Here is a 15106-nt window from a genome sequence, read left to right on the forward strand (position 1 = left end):
TGTTAGTAGTGTCAGTGTTGAGTTTCCAATGCTTATCAAGCTGAAAGGATTAATTACAGCAGCAGATTTAAAGCTCTTATATTTTGACACAACTTCTACATTAGAAGTTTTGGCAGTGTTTAGTACATTTCTTTCACTATTTACTCATGAGAACAACAACTTAAGCACATTCAGAATCTAACATCTCAATTGAAAATGCAGAAAGGAACAGTAGTGGTAGAATGACAAACAGAATCTCAGCACAACTTATGTAATTCTCACAAGTTCCTCTGATGAATCACCAAGCTTACTGCAAGAGTTCTACATGCATGTACAGCAAAAAGATGGCTGCACAAAATGTCAGTTCTTTTGCGATGCAAACTCACAAAAACAGTGTGCGGATGGGGCTCAATTTCACATCTCTTAGAGGCTCTAAACATTCGATAGAGAATCTTTGTCTTTGAGGAAATGTAAGGGAATTTTGGGCATCTAAATAAAGGACAGTATTTCTTTTAAAATCTGAGTATTAGACATTCCAGGAAAAATGTGAAACTAATTTCTAACTTTTCTGCCGCACTGCATGGAAGTCATACTAAAAAGCTATCTTGAAAACACAAACCTATTTACAAAGGAGAGCTGTAAACAAGGTAAGCAATAAAGCAGCCATGGTTTCTCCAGTTAGTGCAGCTCTCTGCCTTTTCCAATGAATATTGAGTTACGACTTTATGCTGAAACATAACACAAAGAAATTCCTATACTTGTCCAAAAAGAGCAGAGATACAACAATGTGCAGTACAGATACACCTCTGATTTCTGGGTAAAAAAAAGTCTGGAGTCATCTGACACTGCGCTGCTCTACATGCTACTGAGAAAGAAAGGTTGAGACATACCAATAGAAAATGTGTTTTGATTTTCAAGCTATGTTGAAGATATGCTAAGCCGAACTAAGAAGATATGTAAGCTTAATGACTAGAGTTAACTTACTAAAATGCTAATGACATCAGTTCATAGACGTGCACATCTCTAAATTAACGATTACTAAATATATTACTAGTGACATAAATGAAAAAAAATACTGTTTCATCTTTTACTTCGGCTATCACCTTGATGTTCTTTGGAAGGGTCTAATAATACTTTAATCTAAATATTTTGTCAAGCATTGGAACAATCTGCCCAGAAAGTGGTGGAATCACTGTACCTGGAAGAGTTAAAAAATGTGTAGATGTGGTACTTAGGAACAAAGTTTATAGGTGGACCTGGCAGCTCTGGGTTAATGGTTGGACTCAATAATCTTAAAGGTCTTTTCCATTTCTAATGATTCTAAGAGCCTCATGGAAACTGACAATGCAATTACCAGTAGCAGTTTACACACAGAAGAACTGACAACTGCTGTGGAATGACACGAGTCTTCTGTTTCATGTTTTCAAAGACCTCAGTTAGCTGATCACTGACCAGGATCACTGACTCCACTGCAGGACCGTCCAGAAACACATGGTTAAGAGTATCCTGGCTGGCACTTACATGCACAAAAGCTGCTTGAGTAACGATCTAATTCCCATGTGCAACGTACTGCTATTTAAGCTGCAAATAATCAACGGTCTGCACTCAGAAATAGCACTTTTTAGTATATTAAAAACTGCAAACATGTTTAAATGCTCTAAAGGAAGAAGGCAGTAGTGTTAAAAGAGGCAGATGAGTAAAAGTCGTATTTAAGATTTGCACCACATACAAATGAACAACAGTTTTAAAAACTCTGAAACTCTTGGAAGGAGCATTTTCTGCAACCTCCATGGTCAGTGAGGACATATATACTGTTTCCTGTGAAAACACTGAAAATACTGACACAGTAGGACAGGGAAAATCTGAAACACACCTGAAAGAAGTTCCTGGGGAATAAAAATTAAAATGCTTCCTTTTATCATACACCAAAACATATCCACATTTATCCACTAAGCCAATATGGCCAAGGAACCTCTGGTAATATTTACAATTTAAAAAAACACACAGAAGAGACCAATTAATTAAAATCATGCTTATCTACCAAGACCCTTGCAGCTTGAGACAAACCTCAGTGTTACTGTGCTCCTGATGCTTCACCCTCAGTCAACAATGCCTGTCACCAGTTTGGAGGTCCCACTGACAGATTTCGTGCTCTGCAGGACTGCAATATCAGATGCAGGGAAGACTTTAAAATGTCATGAGCATGTCACGTTCTTGTACACTAGTGTAGAACGGCCTCCCAAAGATAAAGGAGTGTAGACCTGGTTTAATCTTCTCAGCCAAAGCCATTATTATGTTAAGATCGCCCTCTGCTGTCAAGTCAAGATCTATCTTTAAGCTACGAAGAGACTTAAAAGGTTTTTTGCCTTTTTGCCTGCAAGGAAATAAAAACATGTGTTTTAAAAAAGAACAAGAGAAGCTTCTCTAAATCTGCTTTCCATCATCTGTTCACTTACGTGTCATCCTCTATGTACTTTATTAAAGTTAAGGCTTTTCTGTGAAGGACTAGCAGAAATTGTGCAAGGAAAGTACTCCTTAGAGACAAGCCAGGCTTCAGGTGAAAGATCTGTTAAAAATTAAGAATATTAGGTAGACATGGAAATTCAAGAGTCATTTCAAGAATTTGGAAAATAAAGAAACATTGCATACACACATAAGATATCCCTAATTATAACAAAGCAGGCAAATAACAGCAGATTTGTACACGGTCAGCATGCTTTCTATGTTTTCTATCTGCTCAGATACAATAAATGAAGCTGTATTACAATTCTGTTTGGACAGTTATCTGAAATTATTCCCGGTCAGGAAGTTTTTTCAATACTGTAACTGCAGACACTGTTGCACAGCAATAGAAAATGTCCCTTGTTTTTCACACTTAAGCAGGGGTTTCAGTTTTATATCAATATTTTTCTTTCTACTTAAGTAGAGAAGAATCACAGCAGTAGTATGAAGAAAAGCTACCAAACCATTAAATGATGTATTTGTGTTAAATTACCTGTTACTAGGCATCAAAGTACTGAACTGTGTTTCTTTTTTTTCTGAAAAAAGCAACAATTACCTGATCCAGGAAGGCTTTTACTAATGTATCTCTATGCACGATATCTTGAAAAACATTTCTATAGAAAAGAAAATAAACAAACGTGTGAGTTCATGCCAGTAATATTAACCTTCAAGGAGTTGAACACAGCAGTAGCATTACTGTTGATAGTCTGGTTAAAAGTAAATTTAAAATTGTAGTAAATTATAATTCTGGTATTTTTAAGATAACACAGAATTTTAAAGCACTCAGATGAAATGAACTGAATCCAGAAAAGTCGCTGGTCTCTGTCAAATAGACTTATCTCTATTATAACCCTAATTACAACAGGCAATAAAATTAACATGACATGGTCAAAATTATCATGGAAAATTAATTTCAATAGTATTTGATACAACCAAACTACTGAAGGACCTGGTCAATTCTGCCAAAAAAAGTGTAAATACCAGAACTGAAAAAATTTTTTTGCTTTTAAGAAGCTCTATGTAGTTTATTAGCAAGTGGGCTCTGTACATTCTTATCCCAAATCAAGTAACTTTGTGAGATGTGAGAATAATACCTACAAATCAGGTGTGAAACTCTCATCTGTGTGGATAATATGATCTTGAGACATTTCTTCATCTGAATTAGCTCTCCAAAATGCTGTCAGTTCAGATCTCATGTATCGTCGTTGGTTATAGATGTGTTCATGACAAGGGGGCATCTGCTTCACTGTATTGACATCCACATCTATATGTGTAGTAGGGTATGGGGCATACATTACTTGACGGAAGGGCAACACAAAGCTTCCTGTTGCATCCTGTTTTAGAGGAAAAAAAACCCTATTTTAGTTAAAAATGCAAAGCTGTACTGGGACAAAACAATATTAAAACATCATGCCTACATTTTATATGTATTTTGTTTGGAAAAACTGGTGGTTATATTGCATAACAAGTCCTTAATACTGGATGATTTCCTTAACAAAAAGGTGAAAAACAGGTACTGAGGTGACCTGTGTATTAGAGTATTGCATCAGCTGGTTTGTGAACTCATTAGCATTATAGTATTATAATTATCTGGTAAGTTGAGACTGCTTGCTAGAGCAAGAAGCATTATTTTTCTAGTCATCTCCCCTCATTACTACAGACTGTTTAAAATACTTGGAAACTCCGGGCCTGATATGACTGTTCTTCTTTGGTTTTGTTAAAACACAAAAACTTAAATGACTTTTGGAATTCTGGCCCCAAGCAGGCAAGAGTGTATTATTATTGTATCTCAAAGTACAGGAACAATCCTGAACAATCCTCAAGAGACAGATGTGTCATAGAAAAGACTGGCTTGGAATTTTAACATGAAGATAATTACAAGGAAAGTTACAATGCCATGAAAAATGACATCATGGGTCAGTGACACATGTTTTTGAACACAAACGTTTGTATGTGTCTGCGTATCATATGCAAAAACATACATTGAAGAATGTTCTTTAACTACAGAAGAACAGAACTTTCCTAAGCATACTTACCTTGAGTAAGCCTTGAACAAAAAGTCCTGACTCATATTTGAAAGAGGACTCACTTCTACAGAGTCTGGAACACTTCCGCTCAGACGGTGTGAGAAACAGGCACAACGTTCTCACAATCTGCATAAAAAGAACAGTTTTTAAAAAAGATGAAAATGTAAGGAAATAACTCTGACTAGACTGTGCATTGAAATGCCTTGTCTTGGGCATTTCAAATTATGAACAAAAGAATTCACGTTTATTAAAAAAGCCAAAACTTTTCAAAAGGCCACAGAACAGTGACATGCTTACTTTTACTTATTTTTTTAATTACTGGTGCTGTAAGCCATACTATCCAACTTCTTGTCAAATGATGAAAAAATCCCACACATTCTTGCAACCAAGTTTGTTTTTTACCCAATTACATAGAACAAATCACTTTTGTCTTCTATATCTTTCTTTTAATAAACATGAGTTACTGTGATTACTTTCCTAGCCTTTCAGGCATCTTATTTTTTGTTCATTCCATAATGAAATCGCAGTTATTGTCTCAAATCAGGCACAGTCAATTTTGTAAATAAGCATTGATGCTTATTTCCTCAGTAATTTCCCTAAACTCTCTACTACAATGAACACAGGTACTTCATCACCCAAATTCAAACTTCTGAGGTGAAACAGCTACGAGTTATCACTACAAATAGAACACATTCCATTCCACTCATCTTTCAGTCTTAACCTGCAGTGTCTTATCTGTAAGATATTTGAAAAGACTCTGTCCTTGCATGATGTGTTTCTGCAGTACCTAAAACAATGACAACCTAATTTGTGACTGACATTTTTTGTCACAATATGCCACAAGTGTTTCTTTTCATTGAGGGAAGCTGAAATATGCTATTAAGAAAGCAGTTACTTCAGAAGAGTTGTACCATGACACAAGGAGCATGCATAAGAACATGTGTAGAATTAATTAATGAAATTTACCCTTGATGTATCTTGAGGCTCACATTCTTTTACACTGTTTTTTTTCTATGCTGTCTAGCTTATTGATATATTATTTTACATATTCATAACAATTTAGACATTAGGTCCTTTTTATTAACTATTTAATGATCTTAAAGTTTTTTATAACTACTTAAGCTTCTAACATTTCCTATTGTATTATATATAGTATTTGTGTGTACATATATAGCATTTCTCTTAAACACATAACATTTCCAGTAACTTAACTGTGTGTAAATCTTAAATCTCTGAAACAATACATATTAACTATGGTTAGCTGTGATTGCAGCTAAGATCTGAGAATTTTCTTTTCCCTGGTTTGCCTGTTGCTTGTGGGCATCCGCATTTACGGCTGATTTGATCAGAGGTCCTTTATCACTGCTAGTAATACAAATGAAACAATGCATTCCGTCTGCCCCAATTTTTATAAAGCATAATGAACTGTTTATTCCAGAACATAGGTTTACTAAAGGTACCTTTAATTAAAAAAAAAAAAAAACTTTTATATTTCATTAAGGCAAGAAGTTCTTTATGCTATAATGTAGTATAAAGGGCTTCTTGTATATAGCATGCTATACATATATAGCATGTATAGTCTACAAGTAATATGTAACTTATTCAGCAGGCCCACTGTTCATAATTTTTTTTTTATTTCACATTGGAGAAATAAACACCTGTTCCACAAAACACAAGCAGCTCATGACACAGAAGCCTGTTTATTGCCCAGTGCAGGAGAAATTATGGAGACACTAATTGTTTAAGAGCATACAGACAATACCCAATTACATGGATATTGTCTGTATACACACCACTACCACTGTTCCCCAGAGCTCAGTTCTGGGCTTGGTCCTATTCAACATCTTTACTGATGATCTGGATGTGGGCATTGAGTGCACCCTCAGACAGTTTGCAGATGACACCAAGCTAGGCAGGAGTGTTGATCTGCTCAAGGGTAGGAAGGCTCTGCAGAGAGACCTGATGACACAGACTTGATCAATGGGCCAAGGACAAACTGCGTGAGGTGCAAAAAGGCCAAGTGCTGGGTTCTGCCCTTGGGTTACAACAACCCCATGCAGCACTACAGGCTAGGGGCAGAGTCACATGAGAGCTGTTAAGGAGAAAGGGACGCTGGCTGACAGCCAGCTTTAAATGAGCCAGCAGTGTGTCTAGGTAATGACGAAGGCCAACAGCATCCTGGCCCTGGCCAATATCAGCATCAGTATATACTGTGGCCAGCAGGACCAGGGCAGTGTTTGTCCCCCTGTACTTGGTTCTCATGAGGCCACAGCTCAAATGCTGTCTTTACTTCTGGGCCTCTTTTGCTTCAAAAAGGATACTGAAGTGCTGGACTGCTGGAATGTGTGCAGAGAAGGGTAACAAGGAAAGGACTAGAAAACATGTCTTAGGAGGAATGGCTATTTGGTCTTGAAAAAAGGAGGCTCAGGTGACCTTATCACTCTCTACAACTCCCTGAAAGGAGGGTGCAGAGGTGAGGACCAGTCTCCCCTGTGTCTCTGGTCTCTGCTGTGCCTGCAGTGAGACAAGAAGAGGAAATGGTCTTAAAATGAGACAGGGGAGATTCGGATTAATTATTATAAAAGAAATTTTCACTGTTAGCTGTCAGGCACTGGAATAGGTTTCCCAGGGAGGTGGTGGAGACCCCATACCTGGAAATGTTTAAGAGGCGTCTGGATCTGGTGCTGGGTGATGTAGTTGAGTTGTTTAGGGGCTACAGTGGCAGTGCCAGGTGGATGGTTGCACTGCATGACCTTAAAGGTCTCTTCCAAGTTTGATCATTCTGTGATTCTATGACATAGCTGAAATGGACAAACCAGTCAGGTCTCTTCTATTTGTCTATTTTAGCTAAAAAAACTGATTTTAAAAGCTCAGACTAATTTACTACTCATTTATGTACTCTATCAGTTAAATACATTGGTTTTCTTACAGTTGTCAGAATACAACTGAAAGGCAATTTTCTGGCAGAATTCTCTTCTGCTAGACCAGTCAACTAAAGATAGCCAGACAACAGTACTCCTTCCTTCTTCAGCCTCTTCAGCCTCAAGAATGTTTATAGATTGACTTTGTTCCAAGTAACACTCCTAATAATCAGCATTTAAGTTCAGTTTATTAGAAAGTATGTTACCTTATTAACTTTTTCTGCACTGCTTCCTACAACTACAGAACAACCACAGGTCTGCAGGTGTGAACTAATTGCACTGCAAGTAAAAACAGACATAGGTTAATACATTTAATCAGATTTTTCAAATGAAACAATTGTCACCTTCACAAGAAGGGAAGTGTTTCAAGTATAAATAGAGCTTACATGCCCACAACCATAGGACTTTAAACAGCAGCATAGGTTACTGCTGAAATCCAAAAGTTCAATGGTTTCTTCAGTATTGGAAGCATATGTGATGGTGTATAAATAGATGGCACCAAGCACTACATATTTGAATGCAGTTATGCAGGAGACACAATGAAATGTAACAGAACATCAATTAAAACCTATTAAATACACTATCCCACAGGAATAGACCAAGTTGCTCTCAAGTTCAACTATTTCCACTTAAAAATTAAAACCGGGGGGAAAAGAGAAATACACAACTCAACAATAAGCATGCTATATGCCATACCATTAAGGACTCTTATTTAGAGTTTATGCAAAACCCAGGTTTTTTGCTATTTAAAAAAATGAAAGACTTTGACTTAGAGTCTTATAAAATTAAATGTAGGTATCAAAGAAAGTATGTATTTAATAGGAATTCTATTATAAAACAAATAATCCTGTGACAACAGAGTCTACAGAGATGCAGCTTCCAGCCCAGAGCCATTCTTTTAAAATAACAGATTGACAAAAAATCTCAAAAGCCAAATGCATGTCATTATTCCCCCTCCTATAAAGAAATCTATTCCAATCCATGTTCACATGCACATGCAGATAGATACATTTAGATGCATACACAATTTAAATCATTTTACTACAGCATAAATCAAAACTGAATTTCATACTTGAGGAGAAAGCCTTCATGGCAACTATCCCCAATGTCATCATCATTTAGCACTGTGTCACTTATCTGAAATGCAAGTGAAAAGAATATAAACAAAATAAAGATAAACAAAAGTTAGACAAGAATCTGATCACCTTCCAATTAATTGAGTTTCACTTTGATACATGGGAACTGTTTGGAAACTATTTAAGTTAACTTGTAAGTCTTCCCCAAAAAGCATAATCTTAAGAAGACCTGTCTTCAGACAAAGCATTTTGAAAATGAGAAAATCACTTGATTATTAAGTCTTCACCAGTCACAAGTCAGGTTTCTCCTAGTGGTTTTTTTTCTGTAAAAAATATCCAGAATACTTCAGATTAGTGCATGTTGTATCACTTCTACTTCTTCCATGAGAACGCTATAATGCGCTGAAACAGGTATCAACATCAAATCCATTAATCTGCCCATTCATTTTGGTTTGCATCAAACTCCCTTTCCATTCGTACAATGACATCATCCTATGCAGTCAATTTTGCTAAGTGACAACCATTAAAAATACCGCCATGCATGACACCACTTAGGAGAACTTGATGTGAAGCAACAGAAGTGTACAAGAATTTCGGAAAATGGGCATTTTCTCTGGCAAATTGAGTACCAAAGTAAAGGCCCAAAGCTATGTTTTATCCAGAGGGAGAAAGTCACTTTTCAAAAATTCAGAATAAAAATAAAACAAGAACTTACATCTATTTCTTCTGGAACACTGTGTGATTTCATAGATGAAAGGAGTTCCATTACAGGAATGACTTCTCCTGTCAGCATTGGAATGATGCTCTGACCCTGAACAATAAACAAGATGCTTGAAGTAAAACAGCATATTGGGTAATATGAGAAGTTACTACTAACATGAATTTGCAGTATTACATGCAAAACATCCTAACTTCCTACTGCTTGGAAAGGTAGTATGAGCAGAAATTGATGCATAGACTTCTTGTGCTTTGTTCATCAATAATTATAAGCTGGAAACACATATTTGGCTTCTCAACATCATGCCTAAAATGTGTATCTGGGTCTTCTGCTAATTTTCAGCATCAGTTTTGACTGGCCTAGACAACAAGTATTTGATGTGAGATAATTTGATCATACTATGTTACGTGCAATCACTGTTAAGCATTTTACATTCGAGTCTGATCTTATAACAACGACTGGAAACCAAAACCAGGCATATTACTCATTAACATACAAAAATACTTTCCTGACTTATCTATCACAAGAAAAGGAAGCCACAGTCTCATATTTAGAGTTTCAGAAATCAAATTCTTTTCACAGTCTCATCCATTAAGCCTCCAAGCACATTTCAACATGACAGACTCCATGTGTCTCCGTAATTCTAAACCTAACCTAATGGAAAAACAACCTTGATAGGAGGCTGGCATGACTCTATGGAAGCTGCTACCTTTACAGAGCTTCAAGTTAATGAGTTTGCTTTTCTGAAACGTAATATTCTTCACAAATTTCTACTTTATCCCTAAAGTGATGAAATATAATTTCCTTTAATTTGATCACAGCTTCCATCATCCTATCTTCAGAAACTTTGCCTAGTGTGCATGTCACATTATTAGCCAGTCTAATGCATCTGCCCAGATCCCAAAAATAAGAAACACCACCAACTTCTACAGTCATCAGAGGCAGTCAAATGGTTTCGTAATGGTGTTGCCATACACATCCACCAGATGGCCTTTACCTGATCCTCCATTCTTTCTGTGCCTTCCAAGACAATCTTCTGAAAATGTTCTTGCCTCTCCTGTGCAAGAGAAGCAGTTAAATATAAACACTCTGGCATTTGTTCATGCATGTATGCACACACCAGTCACTCAGTACACTTTCTTCCCTGTGGAGTCAGGCTTCTTACATTCAAATTTTACTGTTCAAGTACTTTTTCTTTTCCAAGAGTTGACTTTAGGAGAAAGTGATGACATACAACACAGATCAACACTCCCTGCTCTGCCCTCCACTGCACATCTCATATGTCTGGGCAGGAAAGGAAGGGTTTGATGACAATGTCAAAACATTTTCATCATTACAGATCAAGAAAATGCCAGATGATCAGATGATGGTGAAGAATTCCACTTTATGTATGGATTTTTATTTTCAGATGGATACAGGACAGAATGAGGATTCCTGACATAACCAGAGAAAAAATAAGATCCTCAGAATTAGAAAAACTATTTGACTGGCGAGGGTGGGAAACAAAAGACGTTTTTCCCTCATCTCTTGAGGAACTTACAAATCTTCAAAACATTGTTTTATAACCAAGTACAGGAGACATGAAACCTCAGAGTACACAAAACAATGTAGAAGAGGCTGAACAAAGCTCTGAAAACAGGCTCATCAGCAGCTGAATAGCAAACTGCATTTAATATGAACTTACAATGGAATGAAGTTATTATTCACAAAAAGGATTTGGCATTAATTGCTGGAGCATAAATACAAGTCTCAAAAAATAGCAGACGCTGGGAGAACTAATGATATTTTTTGCTAGATGCTGACAGGTTACTGCATTTTTATTGGTTAATCATTAGTTTCCTGTGACTGACCTACTCAGAGTTAATCAACTTCAAATGTGAAAAGAGTTTGCAAGAGGTTTTTCTGAGCAGATGAACAGGGAATAAGCTACAGTAGTTTGCCCTTAAACAGCAATAAAACTTTTTCACCGATGCTTCTTTTAGATGGTTAGAAAATACTGGAACAAGGCAGATTCCTTCAGGGCACCTCCACCCTTCAGTCAGAGAAGGAAGACATCCTTGACAATCATTTTAAAAAACTCAGTCTTTTTGAGGATAAGGCTGAACAAATGGTGTAAGCCACTTCTTTACAAAAATACAACTGTTGAAAATTATTAGACAAACACACAAAGTATAAATTGGAGTAGGTGAATGGGGTTTCTAATCCCATATTGATGACATGCTCAGAGTTGCCTGTCTTTCTTTGCCAGTCTGAACACTGCTTCATGTTTCTCCTAATTCTTGAGTTCAAAAGACTCTTCTCATCTCAAGTCTAGCTGGAAATGTTGTCTGGCTCTACACAGAAGTAATGAGAGCTAATATTCACAACTATTAGAACATCCAAAACAGATCCAGAAAGTACTCAATCTTTTTTTGATTTGTTGGATATAACCATAGCTGCTAAAATGCCTCAAAATGCAAACTACAGAGTGAAGCAGTTTTAATTTATTATCATAGTTACGATTATTCTACAAATCATGCCTAAATTTTAATCTACATTTTCTGAATTAGACTGACAAACTGCAGATATATACAGGGATCTGTGCTCTCCCTAAAAAACCAAAAAAAACAAAAAAAAAACCCCCAAAAACCCCAAAAAACCCCAAAAAAACAAAAAACAAAGAAAAGAAAAGATAACAGCATCACTCTCGATGCTGCTTGTGCTGCTTGAAGGTCACTTCTACTGTGAAAACATACTGGTAAGGAGCAGCATCTAAAAACTGAGAAAAAGTATTACAGCTAAAAATGATGGATAATTCTTATTTGACCACTCTCATTAGAAGTCAGTGCAGAGGACACTAAATGAAAGAAGCAATGTAATCAGTAATCAGGAACATGAGACACCATTCACTTACATTAAAACTACTAACATCCAACAGGATTTTAAAAGACTAGATAAGGAATTAAATATTTGTGTTTCTACTATAGTGAGAAAGAACTTTATGTACTATGCTTCCTCTGAAAAATAAACCCCAGAAACTATGAAAAGCCAGTATTTCAGAAACCACTACCAGCCATAATCAGGCAATACAGCAAGAAGGAAACATCACCACAAAAATAATATCAGCTTGTTATTTCTGTAATTAGTTCAGAAAAGAATACTCAAAGAGTAAGTTTAAATTATGTTGACTATAGGTTTCAGAACAGAAGATACCAGACAAATGTGCATCACCATATTCATTACAGATGATAGGCACTCTACTGCTCTAAGATAGCTTTGACTCCATAAAGATGACAAAAAATTTAATTTTTACCATTAGACTGTTATTTAGTTTCAATAAAAATACATAAAAGATTTCACCTAATAAGGAAATAGCCATGATTTATCCAAAGGTCAGAGTTCCAGCACTTAAGAAAAAATCAGCATGTCTTACTTTTTAAGTTTCAGAAGTAGAAATACTTGGACTAAAACAGATGTTTTTTTGTGTATCTCCCTTTAGTTCTACACAGTTTAAGTCCTGACAAACTGTTTGTTAACACCCTCTTATTTTAAAATAAACATGGAACAGGAATGGGAAGATTAACTGTATCAGTTCCCTTTTCTGGACATCAACAAGGAAAACAAAGATTTGAAACACAGTAAATTTACAATTATACCTAGTTTAAATACACAAATTAACACAATTAAAACCAACAATTTATATGAAATTCAGAGAGTTAAAAACCATGCAGGGAACCTCTTTCAACTACACAGTCTTGTAGAGGCAATACAGTATCACCAGGATAATCCCGTGGCTAAAAATCCCAGCCTTGATTTTGCTGATTTATAATCTGATAACATTTAACCTTCAAAACTGTACAGAGACCAGCCTTTTGTGAGTTTGTTTCTCCGGATTCCACATAACAGATGTTGCAGCATCTCAATTTTTGCTTCTGCACAAAGACAATCTAACAATTATTTTAAGCAATGAACAACAAACTTACCTTGTGCATCCATATCCTTCCTTTCCTTATAATATGTGTTAACCTATCCACGCACACTCTGTGAAGTGGCAGATAGAAACCAAGTTCACTTTGCGGAAGTATAATTGATAGTCCATATGTGCTTCGGTCTCCATTCCAGTTTCCATCAAAGATTAATGACACAATGATTACTCTTTTTTCGGCCAAAACAAAGAACTTCACATCTATTGCGCCACTTTCTGCATTCCGAAGTATTTCTCCATTCAGGGTGTGGTTAGCAAGAAAAGTTATTTCACCATCACTGAGAAGCACCTGTTCTGTCTTTGGAGCCCAAATGTGCCGCACTCGGGGGCCAAGAATATTGTCCCAGTAAGCAAAAGTGGCAGCTAGTAATGGTGACTCGCCATTCAAAGAGATCTCTGTCTTAGCAACTGCAGGAGATGGTGGTGGACAAAGAGCTGACATGCCTGTTTCCTTTCTCTTGTCTAACTAAAATGCTTACATTACCTAAAAAGAAAAAAAATTGTAGGGAAAAAAAGTTAGAGCAGCCATCATAATTATCTCATCTTCCTTTTACATGGGCAGATAGTGTTAGGACTTGTTTCAAACCAAGACAGGAAATATTTAGATTAGATGTTAGGAAATAATTCTTTACTGTGGCGGTGGTGATGCACTGGAAAAAGTTGCCCACTCCCTGGCAATGCTCAAGGCCAGGCTGGATGGAGCACTGAGCAACACTATTTAGTGGGATGGCATGCCTGCCCAGAGCCGGGTGCATTGGAACATCATCATCTTTAAGATCCCTTCCAATCAAAGCCTTTCTACAATTCTTTTCTTTCCAAATGACACTTTCAAGAGGCAATCTGGCTTCTTCACCTGAGATTTCATCATAGACTTCATTCAGGAAGTTTGTATATATACATATGTATGTTTCACATAAAAAAGCGGCATACTTTACAATCATTACTCAGACCTCAAATGCCCTTTACTCACTAGAGAAGTATGATGAACCTGCACAATGTACCGCTTGTGTACGAAAACTGACACAATAAATCTATCCTTTACGTCATACGGTCATACGCAGGGTGTTATGATAGCAGTGCCCAGCACTTTATAGAATATATTGACAGATAACTTCCTATTTTGTATGGACGCAATCCCTGAACATCTTCCCCAGCTGTTTCCAACTCTACAGCTTCCCCATTCTGATGAGGCTGCAGAAGCTAACAGGAAGTTCCATCTTCCCTAAAAGTTAGGCTAGAGTCACAGGAAGATATTAAATAAAAAAGGTTTGCAAACAAATTCAACCAAACACAGAAAACTTTAACTTTAGCTAGAACCCACCCATACTGAGGAAAACCTGTCATGAGCAGTTGGCAGCTTTCCTCTCCTTCCTGCCTGCAGCACTCCCGATTACAGCAGCAAGGAATCCCACCCAGGACCAACGGAGCAGGAATACACACCTCACTACCACAGCTTAACTCGCCAGAGCTCTGTATCTGAAGTTCTTTTTTTCTTTTTTATTTATCACCTCACAGCAGAAGCGTAAAACCTCTTTCGATCCGGCTTCTTCTCAGGAGGCTGCCGGTGCCCCGCCCGAGCGGCAGCCAAGGCCATCTGACTTGGCCATCTGACACCGTGACTTTACGATTTTCAGGGAAGACACGGCGCCAGCCACCCCCACTGACCCCTTGCACCCACAGGCTGATCAGAAGCTCGCTTTCATCACAGGCTCTCCACCGCGGCCGCTGCCACCTCGGCGGCTGCAGCACCTCCGCGCTCCCGGCCCGGATCAGGCCCGAGTCGCACCGTTGAGATCTGGTCTGAACCTCTCGGGGAGGCGGCGGGGAGGCAGCTGCGGGATGGCCTCGCTCCTTTCCCCGCAAAGCAGAGAGGCCGCTAACACCACCCCCGACGCTAACACAACCCCGCGCCCGCCTCA

The 15106-nt window shown here is 37.5% G+C and overlaps 1 protein-coding gene across 3 annotated transcripts in view; it reads right to left on the reverse strand.

Annotated features, from left to right (window-relative positions):
- Window positions 1–358: 358 nt before the first annotated feature.
- C9orf72 (C9orf72-SMCR8 complex subunit) overlaps window positions 359–15106 on the reverse strand; it is a 28755-nt gene continuing 14007 nt past the window's right edge. Inside the window, exons 1-11 of one of the 3 annotated variants that reach the window (XM_038124456.1) lie at window positions 14628–15101; window positions 13186–13671; window positions 10221–10280; window positions 9221–9316; window positions 8502–8566; window positions 7636–7708; window positions 4518–4634; window positions 3580–3815; window positions 3038–3095; window positions 2436–2545; window positions 359–2353 (exon numbers count right to left, since the gene is read on the reverse strand). In XM_038124456.1, coding sequence (XP_037980384.1) covers window positions 2167–2353; window positions 2436–2545; window positions 3038–3095; window positions 3580–3815; window positions 4518–4634; window positions 7636–7708; window positions 8502–8566; window positions 9221–9316; window positions 10221–10280; window positions 13186–13629 — 1446 coding nt within the window. In that variant the 5' untranslated portion in view covers window positions 13630–13671; window positions 14628–15101 and the 3' untranslated portion in view covers window positions 359–2166. Of the gene's footprint in view, window positions 2354–2435; window positions 2546–3037; window positions 3096–3575; window positions 3816–4517; window positions 4635–7635; window positions 7709–8501; window positions 8567–9220; window positions 9317–10220; window positions 10281–13185; window positions 13672–14627; window positions 15102–15106 lie in introns of those variants that run through there. The other 2 variants (XM_038124457.1, XR_005255257.1) reach the window with 2 other exon arrangements.

The sequence above is a fragment of the Motacilla alba genome, chromosome Z (assembly GCF_015832195.1).
Source record: "Motacilla alba alba isolate MOTALB_02 chromosome Z, Motacilla_alba_V1.0_pri, whole genome shotgun sequence".
In the NCBI taxonomy this organism is placed as follows: domain Eukaryota; kingdom Metazoa; phylum Chordata; class Aves; order Passeriformes; family Motacillidae; genus Motacilla; species Motacilla alba.